Genomic DNA, 11,490 nt, shown 5'->3' with positions numbered 1-11,490 from the left:
CATAACATACAAGTCAGTATGTAATCGTATACCCTTAACAAACATCGAAGCCCATCAGGGTACAATTGGTTGAGTTGTGGAAAACATTTAACAGTCAAGCGTGCTCCGCCGACAATAGTTACAGGATGGGTTACCTCTCAAGATGTTGCTTCTTGATGACCGCATCAGTGCCCTTTAAAAACCCACACTGCCGGATAACCACAGTAGCTAAGTGGGAATAGTATTGATAAAGGGTTATGTCATCAAGGATGTGACAAGTTGACTAAGCCTAAAACCCAAGGAATCTCGGAATTAGGAAAAATGTCGACCACAATAAAGCGCTTCTACTAAAGAGAGTCTGAAAAATACATGATCAACGCCATACTCGATTTGGACTTCGATATGTAGAAAAAAATACCTAAACGAAGAAACCATATTCCAAGTATCTCAATCACCCCTGCATTTTAAATCCTTCATTAGAAACAACTTTATTCCCAACTATCCACCATAATACCTAACCTTTTCCATCAGATTGGAAACGACCCTTCTACTCCCCATCCCCCCCCCCCCCCCCCCCACCACATACACACTTTAAAACCAACACCAATAACAAATATTTCTTTGGTTTCTGATATCATGCCCAAGTACTAATTTTTGGATCTATAATCATCTGGCACAACAACTGCCTCTGACAATGTACAAAATTATAAATATCCACCTTCTCCAAGATGGTCCACCAGATAAAACAGTTTGGTCATTCACCAAACCTGGAAAATAAACAGTAAGTTTAGGATATCGGATCCTAACCCTGCAACCTTCATAACCAACTACTATACATCAGCTATCTTCGACAAAATTCCCGTGGACATTAACTTACTCACAACAAATACATCTTTTCTTGTGGAAAACAATAAATGAAGGACTGACTACATGCATTCAATATCTTACACAAAATCCATCTAATCACTTCAAACCTTGGGCTCGATATGTAACCTTCAACCGGAAACAGTTGAACATATCTTTCTCAACTTCCATCTTTTTATATCAGCATGCAACCTCATTTTCAATCATCATGGAACAGATCCAGTTTTTAATCAACGTGGACCACCTCACTTGAGCAGTCAACCACCATCATCTATCATCTGTTATAGATCACATACCTACGGCTTATATAACATCCTTCTGGTTCCTTATTAAAAAATGACCTTTTTGACCAAAGAACGTTATCCCCACGCTTAAGTTGAAATGATTGAACTGATATTTCCATGCTTCTGCAACCCCTTGTAAACGCTCTCTAAACGCTCGTAATGATTTGATAAGCATAAACTCCTAGCTGAGATCGTCAACATGATAAAAAACACACACATACCAAGAATTCACCTGGGAGAACTCAGTAATGCCTCAACCAATACCAGGTAGGACATTAATTCATAGAAATCACATGAATCAACGTACTACTACAACAATTGAAAATGGACGTTGGACACTACCAGAACAACGATGGATAAAGATTAGTACAGACGGAGCTGCAAGAACTCAACAACGAAAGTTATCGCGACAATAACACAACCTCTAAGGATAACAACAACACTGGTTGCAGAAACCTGGGTCATGTCATGGTTCTCAGAACAACAACAACTCACCGGTTGACATGAAACTAAAAAATGACTCCGAGCAATTTCTCGACATAAGCTACAACACAACTATAAAGAGGCCAAACAGGCAGCGAATGCACTAGCAAACCAGACGGCCGACAAAAGCCAATACGAAATATTTTCAAACCATCTTTTGAGATTACACTACTCAGAATTTATAGTGAATGACACTCTATGGGAAAAACCTTACCTCGTATAATTCCCTCTACAAGATACAATTCTGCTTCAAAAAAAAAAATCCGCCTCTAACACTTGTGAACACAATTAATTAGGAAATTCTTAACGGAAAACTTGCCTTACTCAAGTTGTTCAAGTTGATATTAGATGTCAATCTCATAAATCTTAAAATGGATTCATTTTAAATTATGTTGCTCGTGATTATGATATTCTTCTCCTCTTTTCTTTTTCCTAATGGATTCCTTGTACTGTTATATGCTTGTCCACTTGTCGCCCATGAAGTCGCTAGGTGGGAAAACTAAATCACTAAGGCATGACCGACCGACCATGAGCCTAAATATTTAAAATATGATCTGACTTTTTTTTTTTGGAAGCATAAAATGTGATCTTTCAACAATTGTCATAGGAAATTTAGGGGTTCTATCATTAAAGAAATTAAAGAAATGGGCACATTTGGACTGGTTATCCCCTTGTCTTAAATTATGTAAACCCCACCATTGTCCCCAACCTTGTAGTAAGATTGGGTTTGATCTGATCATCTATCATTTAGGATTTGGAGGCATTGCAGATTTTTTTTTTTTTCTGTGGTCGGCCTGACATGATTTTTTTCCCACTTTGATTGATTACTAAAATACAGCTACTCCAATGGGAAATCTAGAATTCCATGAAAAATAAGAAATCAATTCAATGTAGTTATGACCATATTTATTTTACTTAACTAAAAGTAGTCCCCCACAAGTTGCACTGTTGTCTGGGTATAAGATGAAATAGTGTCCATATGATTGTGAGAGCAGAATTTGGACCATGCATATTGGGCACTAGTACATTATTGACATGAGAAGCCAGTAGATGCTGCAACAAAGTCTAGAGCATCATCAATTTTAACCACCAAGCGGTCTAATGTGCATCATTTCTACATCTCTATATGATTCATGATGAAGTTTTGCATTTAACTCGTATTTTCTCACGCGTAATTCGATATTAATGAAGCAAGGGAATATACAAGAAAAAAAATATATGTGAACATGAAGAAGGACCTCATAGTCCATGGAGGTCTATACAAATCCAACGGTGAAGGACGTTTTGGCTTAGATTACAATTCCTGTGATGTTTAAAGCTTGTAAATTGAACATTCTTCCACCACGCATAAGTGAGGGTTGTTCTATCAAAAACCACAAAGAAAACCTTTTTCCACTAGTGCATGAAAATCACTTTTCAAGAAAACACACGACACAGTCTGAGCTCCACAGCTTTTGTTAAGAGCAATGCAAATCCCATGCAGCTCCCCTACATCTGAATTTGGGACTTGACTGTTTGGTAGGCACGTATAAAGGAAGGAGGCTTGAACCACATAATTCATAATATGCCCTGATGGCATACAATTCCCCATTAGAAAACAAAGAAACAAACAAATAATGACTAGTTAATATGAGTAATATCAGTGATAGAGAGAGAGCCAGAATGAAAGAGAACCAAGCAAAATACAATATCCCTTAACTTACATGAAAAGTAACACGTCCTATTGCTACCACATGATTTGTGTCAAGTCTACATCTATTCATGATTGCGACTTGCAAAAGAAAGATTTTGTTCATCAATGAGAAGAATACCAGATCTCTCATACTACTACAACTGTTTATTAGTAGAGACATCCATCCCCATTGTTTTAGAGCAAGCAAGAAAGAAACAGAGTTAGATCGAGCAACACACTTAGAATTAGAAAGAAATCCAAGGAGCTAGAACAAGGAAAACCTGATCTGTTGTCTGTCTCTCTTCATTCAATGTACGTATGAAAAAACCACGAAAGGAATTCTCTCTTTGTCTTTAGATGTATTTCAGTTACAGTATTTTGAATCCATATGTTCATCACTGGAACGAGTTGTGTTATCTTATCTTATATTAATCAATCTCTTCCTTTTGTTCTTGGAACAGGTCTAGTTATGAAGTTGCAGAGCTGACCTGGGAAAATGGTCAGTTATCCATGCATGAGCTAGGTGGGTCTGTTTCATCAGATCCATCAAAACCACTATGGGCTCGAGCCAGCGGTACGCTAGAGTCGATCGTTCACCAGGCAACTTGTCACAACCCAAACCCAAATATGGTTGCAAACGGTCGAATTTCCACGATAAATACTCTATCCAGTGGGAAAAACCGGACGGAGAATGCATGTGATGATGAAGTACAGATTGTGCAACAGTCCGCAAAAAAACGCTCACGGTCGCAGTCACAGTCGGAATGCACTCTTACTAGGCACAATACTATGACTGCTAATATTGACGATCTTCAAGTTGAACATAGTAGATGTGCTAGTGCGACCTATTTACATGATGCTAAAACAACTACGACGACAACATGGACATCATCTACCTCCCCAAACTGCAGCTTGAACACCAAAACCATGGAGGATGACGTTGCTTGCGCTAGCGGACCGGTATGTATACTTATGAGACGCATTTTTTTGACAAAGGAGATGTCTATTGTTGTTAGCTGCCATAAAACTCAAACTAGTTCAAATAACTAAAACTGTACTGTTCCTCTTGCAGGTAACTCGGGATGATCAAAAACAGGCTAAAAGCCAAACTGAAGCAGGCCAGTCTCAAAATTCAACAAGACGTAGTCGTGTTGCTGCAGTTCACAACCAATCAGAAAGGGTAATTCTCATTTGCAACTCATCTTAATGTGCTATTGTACAAAACTTAATATACCGCGACGTTTTCAATGTTTTATTGTTACTGATACTGAATTAATGGTGGTGCAGAGGCGTAGAGATAGAATCAATCAGAAGATTAGAGCTCTGCAGAAGTTGGTTCCAAATTCAAGCAAGGTATGAATAGTATTGTATGATTATCTAGTGACACTAGTCATTTAGGGTCTCATATACTCAACTTTGATTGCTAATTCTTGTGTGCAGACAGATAAAGCTTCGATGCTTGAAGAAGTGGTTGAGTATTTAAAAAGACTTCAAGCACAAATTCATGACATGATGAGTATAAACAACAGAACCACAACTATGGCAATGCACCCACAGATGATGATGCCTTTGGCTCTACAACAACAACAACAGCAGCAGCATCAACTTCAGATGTCTCTTTTAGCAGCAAGTATGGGCATGGGACTCGGAATGGGAGTGAACCCAGCTGTTGCTTGTGCCACCCCCAGTAATGCACAAATTCCGCCTCAGCCTCCTTTCTTAATGCATCCGATGATGCAAGCACCCCCACTATCTGCAAGTTCAGATCACCATCACATTCCCAATGCTATGCCGGTCGAACCTTATTACTCGTTTCTAGCGCAGGTAATTTAAATCTTCGTTGATAATCCACGATATTAATCTTTTTATTTAACGACTCCATGTGAACACATAATGTTCTTCTCTTATACTTGTATAAAAATCAAGATCTTAATTATCTTTTTATGTGTTATATAAATTTCAGTCGATGAATATGGATCTATACAATAAGATGGGAGCAGTGTACAGGCAACAATTATATCACCACGAGAATATGGCGGCACAAGGCAATAGTAAGCTACTAGTACCTCCCAAGCAAACCATGCACGACGCAATGATTGATACTATTTGTACCTACCAATCAAACAATGTACAACCTCATGATTAATCACGAGCATTTTTGTATTATTAACTAATAAATAAAATCCTTTGTAATGTTGTGAATAATTTGTTCCGGATCTTATCAACTCCATGACAGTCCAGCTGGCTAAATATTGTATGCATCTTTTGGAGTTGGGACCATTATATATTACTACCATTTTAGCCAGGCAGGCTACTTGTATCCCTCACCGATAATTCCAATCCGAAAATGAGTATCATCATCAATGTGAATCGTATTTTATGGATCATGTCGATCCCTCCGCCAAATATCTCACGTTGTTGCTGGGGAGCATCACTCAATCATTTAGACTTTTCTGTCCTGGGATCAACTCACAGATCGCTATTCCTTCTTCAATTGGGTGTTGAGTAGTAGCTAGGATGTCGTTGTACCTCTCTATTCAACTCCTGAAGGAGACGTTCCCTGGTCACGTCTAATTCAGATTCGATCCGGCTGCGGGGGTGCAACTTGCAAGTCTCTAATCAATCATGGCGAAATTTGACAAATCCTTGGAATAACTGATGAGGACCATGAGGTAGATTTGTTTTTCACTGTTGTTCCCTCATTTTCGGTGTTTAGAGGTTTCTTACCAAGATAACTTCATATTTTCTAACATGAAAACATTCCTATTCCTGAACTTAAATTCCAAACATCCCTGATAATGTACAAATCTATAATTTCACAAGTCTGAATAAAATTACATTCAAATAGCACCACCCTTATGAAACCTCATACTAGGGGTTTTCTTTGAATTTGCTTTTATAAAACCTGTTTGTATAAATAGAAAAAACAATACTAGTATAGAAGAAAAAAATGAACACCTTATATTTGGAACCTCATCATTCAGTAGTAGCAGAAGAAGATTTTGTTTCATGGAGAGAGATTACAGTTTCGAAAGCACCCACCAAAGCTTTCACCTTGCTCTTTCTGGTCTCAACCAGCTTACTTGCAGTCGCTTCTATAACATTATTAATTAGAACCTGTTCCTCTTTCTTCCCTTCATTATCTTTGTGCCTCGGAACAACTTTCTCTGATTCTGCTTCATTCTCATCTTCATTAACCGCCACTTCGTTTACCTTTCTAAAGCTTTTCTTCTCAACTTCATTATTCCCCTTCTGATCATTATCACCTAAACCTTTTCTTTGCCTGAACTTGAGTTTTCTTGCACGATTTTCTTCGGCTCGAAGATTAACCACCTTTCCTCTCTTAAAGTTTTGCTTGACAGTCAAATCTGTATTTTCAAGTGAAGTAACCTTGGGAGCCTTTGTTTTCTCGCTCTTTTTCCCATTTTCAACTTCTTTGTCTTGAAAGACAGGTTCAATTTCCTTAGTAGGTGTAGATTCATACCCATTTTGTTCTTCCTCATTTGTACACGATGATTGAGAGGATTCTGTGGTTGTTGACGACAATAATGGAGATGGCAGAATTCGTTTTTCGATCGGAGTTGAAGATGACGAAGCTTCTTCTGATGATCGACTTGTGGGACTTACGTCTATAGTCAGCGACAATCTTTTCTTCTCAGGTTTGGGCTCGATGACATACAAGGTTTTCTTTTCTCCCTCAATTTCTCAGTCTTCGGTTCATTCAATTCAACATTTCTAACGTTACTTTGGCTCTTCAAAGAACTTGGGGGTGCCTTGGACTTATTTGTATTTGAGGTAGCAAATCTAGGGACAGAAGGTTTGGGGGATAATGAACATCTTGGAGACCGAAGTGACTTCTTTTCAACTATTTTAGTTCTCACAGTGTTGTTGACACCCACAACCTTAGCATTTCTTCCACTGCTTAAACTTTGAAGAGAACTCAGTGGTGATGATGATAATCTCGTTTTCATGACATTCTGCTTCAAAGAAATTGCAGGTTTTGCAGGAGCAACTATCTTCTTAGAAGGTGATGAAGCATTAGGCGAAGAAACTGCCTTGGGAGGTGATGCGACCTTCCCAACCAAGAATCTTGGTTTAACATCTATTTTCTTTAATGGTGATGAAACCTCTCGAGTGACGCACTTGCATTCACGCTTGATAGAATTGGGTGATGGTACCTCAGTTATGGTTTTTACCTCAGGGGAAGTAGGCTTTGGCTTTACCACCGATCTCTTCTTCCTCTCTTCTATTGAAGTTTCATGTTTTGCCACTGGTTCAACTTCAGATAATGCTGCTTTCGCAGACCGTCTCACTATCGACTGTTTTCCCTTTGTTTGGGACTCTGGTGTCTTTCCATACTTGCACAGATCATGGCAAGAACTAGTAGAAGCTCTGTGATAAATGGGAGTAACTCTTTCCTTGCTGTTTGAAGTACTTGACCTTCCTCCTACCGAATTCCTCCTTATATTACAATCTCTCGATTGTGTAGTCTCTCTAATCACCGGAGATACTGAGCGCACTGGACTTATGTGCGTCACCGGGATCCCAACAATCAACTGAGACATTGATGCTATATCGAACCAAAGCAGAGAAACCACAATCCTGCAGCGAAGTGTTTGATTAAGAAAGATACCATTTAAGTTCTTAACCAGGTAAATACTAAATATATATATCATCCGTAAGCAAAAGAATATTGATAGAGGCAAACAATGATGGGTTTATCTGTATAAAAGCAAAGGAATACTGCATTTTAATAGAGGCAACCAATGATGGATTTATCTACATAGAAGCAAAAGAATACATTACCCGAAGTTGAGTATTGTAATTACCTACGTTTGATTGATGAAAGAATTCATAATGATGGATTTATCTAAAACAATCTAGACAGAGACAAAAATTTCCAAGAAGTGTACTAAATAAACAACGCCCCTCAGAAAAATTAGATTTATTCATTCAAAACCACACAAAAACAGAATGTAGGTTCTCCAATGAATGATTAAACAAATACTGAGGAAAACATGCCTCTATTCATCCCAATGCGTATAAGCCAAATCACCATACATTATTCAAAAAGAAACCAACAAGCGTGCTCAACTTTAACATTTGGAGATGCTATTTTCTGAAATGTCAGTATTGAATTCTCAAAAGCGTATCGGTAATTCGGTATCAGACACCCATACGGCCATACCAGTATTTGTGCAACCCAGCTATTCTCACAATGTGGTACCAAAAGTGGGTTTAATGATCAATTACACCGACAAAGCTGTTTCCATTAATTCAAGGTAGAGACACAATCAAAGGATTCATAAAAGAATCTAAACAATTCCTTATTTTCACAACAAACAAACTTATAATTTCCTATGTAACAGCAAATAGATTCAAAATTATGGTTCCAAAAATCACACCCATAAAACTTCTGTGGAAGGTATTATTATGTTCTAAACATAATTAGAACAAGTACGTACCTTCTCTGGAAGTCCAATTAGCAACCAAAGATATATGTCAAGACATTACAATAAATCACCCCCTCAAAAACCTGAAAAGAAATTTTTTTTTTTAAAAAAAAAAAACTCATGGTAAGAAACTAAGAATCAATGTCAGCTTGTAAAAATCTTCTCTTTTCAGAAAAAATTCTAACTTCCTGCAATTCTAAATAACATAGGCAAAGAAAAAGAAAAACGCATAACAAAAAAACTCCCTAGAACTTCCCAGAACTCCAAAAAAAAAAAAAAACTCCCTATCAATCTAATTTTTATCACTAACAGGGAGTTTAAGAGTTTCTATCAATCTAATTTTTACCACTAACAGGGAGTTTAAGAGTTTCTTTCAAACTCCCCCACGACTAGCCGGGTTTTTTAGGGAGTTTGGGAGACTCTTCTAAACTCTCCCACGACTAACGGGGATTTTGAGAGACTAACGGGAAAAAACACAACTACACCCAACTCCCCCAACTCCCTTGAGGACTAACACCCTGTTAATAAAGAAAAACAGAAACGCGAGAGACCATACCTTTAGAATTCTTTAAACTGAAGAAAAACCAAAACCGCTATCTGGGGTTTCTCTATAAGAATCAATGAAGCAGCCCTTTGTAAGAAATCAACAATGGTGGGGGTATCTGGTGTTTAACAGAGAGATTTTACGTTTTCTTTAGAAACCGGAAGAGAAAGAGCGTGAAAAAAGAGGTCCCACACAGTATGGGTGACCTAGGAAGAAGGAAAAACAAACAACAGAACAATATTTGGGTGAAGTGAATAAATGTTTATTTAAAGGACTATTCCTTAAAATAAAACTCAACAAATTTTGAATGAAGAATTTTGAATATTTTTTTGGTTAAATTTGGCACTTACAGATAATTTTGAGTTGTTTTTTCACATAAACCATCGACTGTTTTTTTCTAAATTTATATTTTGGACCATATCCATTGTACATTTAGTCAAACGTAAGGTAATTTTTGATATACATTATCTCGTAGGAGTGTGTTTTAAATGTATTAATGGACAATAAATTCTGGATTTGATTTCACCAGCCCCGCGCTTTCAAGAATTCAAATTTAATTTCTATATGTATGCTTCTCGAATGTATTTTAAATGTTCGTGTGATTATAACGGCAATAGTGATTAATCTGTATTTGGAATAAAAAACCACATACAAGATTAAACGAAAGGTATTTACCTAAGAAAATTTGAAAATAAACAAAAGCGTTCGATAGACTTGAATGGAGCTTTTTACTAGACATTATCAAGCATTTTGGTTTCTCGGAGAAATTCAGACAACTAATCTCGCAGTGCGTCTCTACAACTGACATTGAAATCATGCTCAATGGCTCTCCAACCTCAAGCTTTAAACCAACTCGTGGCATTCGTCAAGGTGACCCATTGTCACCATACTTATTCATACTAGCCATGGAATCCTTTTCAAGATACTTAGCACACTGCGAGCGCTCTGGACAATTAACTGATATGAAAATCTCTCGATCTCCACCAAAAATAAACCATTTGCTTTTCGCAGATGATTGTTTATTGTTCTGCAAAGCCAATGAATCTCAGGTTAACAAACTTCTTGTTGTTATTGCTCAATTCTCACAATGTTCAGGATAACTGATCAATTTTTCAAAATCAGCAGTCTACTTCAGTTCCAATATTGTTCCAGATACCTGTTAAGATATAAGTGGCATTCTCCAAGTTAGATATTTAAGTATCTCAGATGAAAAATATTTAGGGATGCCGTTTTTTGTGGGTAGAAATAAAAAGATTCCGTTCGCTTCTCTCTCGGACAAGATGAGCCATAGATTTGCTAAATGGAGTAGCACTAATATCTCAGAAGCAGGTAGATCAGTACTGGTTAGGAATGTCTCCAGTGCCATACCTATACATCATATGACGAGTTTCAAGCTTCCTGACTCTACTATCAACAAGATGGATTCTTCACAACAAAAATACTGGAGAAATAAAGATTCATGCAGGGGAAATCATGTTATCTCCTGGAAAAGAACACAAAAACCCAAGGAAGAAGGTGGGTTAGGGTTTAGAGATTTACAAGTTCTCAACAGAGCTTTATTATCAAAATCAGCTTGGAAAATATGTTCAGATTCAGACTCGATGATGACCAGGTCTCTAACAAGCAAAATATTATCCAGATAATGACTTGTTTAACTTGAAGAACAAGTCAAATACCACTTGGTCCTGGATAAGTACCAGCTCAGAGTTAAATTTTGTTCTCAAGCATAACTGCTGGTACGTAGGCAATGGAAAAAATATTCTTCTATGGAAACATAGATGGATTAAAAAACTTTCGGGTACTCCCATTCCTAGACAAGGTTGCTCCTCACACCAACAATTCAAATATGTTCATCAACTTTTTACTACAGACTCTTTGTCCTGGAATTTAAATACTCTGCGAGAACTTTTTGAGGATGTGGTGATAAACCATATCATTAAAATCTCGATTCATATTTCTCTGTGATTGATTTGGCTATTAGAGAGAAACATATCTTTCTCTGTGAAATATTCTTATCGAAAGATGTTAGAAGATCAGAATGGTACCAACACCGTTAGTTCCAGAATGGTGAATATTTATAAAACTCTGTGGAAACTTCCACTTCTACCAAGAATTAGACACTTTTTATGGAAGGGAACATCAGATCTACTTTCAACAAGAAAATACTCTAAGTAGAAAGATGCCAGGAGTAGTAGATATTTTTCCTTTCTG

At 37.4% G+C, this 11,490-nt stretch overlaps 2 protein-coding genes across 2 annotated transcripts; one reads left to right on the top strand and one right to left on the bottom strand.

Moving 5' to 3' along the window:
• Positions 1-3,433: 3,433 nt before the first annotated feature.
• Positions 3,434-5,646, top strand: LOC113275860 (transcription factor PIF7-like). The gene is made up of 6 exons (XM_026525429.1): positions 3,434-3,594; positions 3,744-4,242; positions 4,355-4,462; positions 4,570-4,635; positions 4,723-5,106; positions 5,246-5,646. Coding segments are annotated over exons 1-6 (1,242 nt in total). The 5' UTR covers positions 3,434-3,592; the 3' UTR covers positions 5,429-5,646.
• Positions 5,647-6,071: 425 nt separating this feature from the next.
• LOC113275861 (muscle M-line assembly protein unc-89-like) lies at positions 6,072-9,468 on the bottom strand. Its single transcript, XM_026525430.1, has 3 exons — positions 9,292-9,468; positions 8,748-8,818; positions 6,072-7,884 (listed from the first exon to the last, which is right to left on the bottom strand). The coding sequence occupies exon 3, from the start codon at positions 7,845-7,847 to the stop codon at positions 6,918-6,920; it is 930 nt and encodes a 309-aa protein (XP_026381215.1). The 5' UTR covers positions 7,848-7,884; positions 8,748-8,818; positions 9,292-9,468; the 3' UTR covers positions 6,072-6,917.
• Positions 9,469-11,490: the final 2,022 nt, after the last annotated feature.

Source organism: Papaver somniferum, chromosome 4 (assembly GCF_003573695.1).
Source record: "Papaver somniferum cultivar HN1 chromosome 4, ASM357369v1, whole genome shotgun sequence".
Lineage (NCBI taxonomy): Eukaryota > Viridiplantae > Streptophyta > Magnoliopsida > Ranunculales > Papaveraceae > Papaver > Papaver somniferum.
This window is presented reverse-complemented; position numbering and strand designations above follow the sequence as displayed.

Excerpts from the sequence above, each read along its gene's own strand:
- LOC113275860 (XM_026525429.1), top strand. Across the intron at positions 4,243-4,354 it reads TTGCTTGCGCTAGCGGACCG|GTAACTCGGGATGATCAAAA; the intron begins GTATGTATACTT and ends TTCCTCTTGCAG. Across the intron at positions 4,636-4,722 it reads TGGTTCCAAATTCAAGCAAG|ACAGATAAAGCTTCGATGCT; the intron begins GTATGAATAGTA and ends TCTTGTGTGCAG.
- LOC113275861 (XM_026525430.1), bottom strand. The coding sequence starts at position 7,847 with ATGTCTCAGTTGATTGTTGGGATCCCGGTGACGCACATAAGTCCAGTG.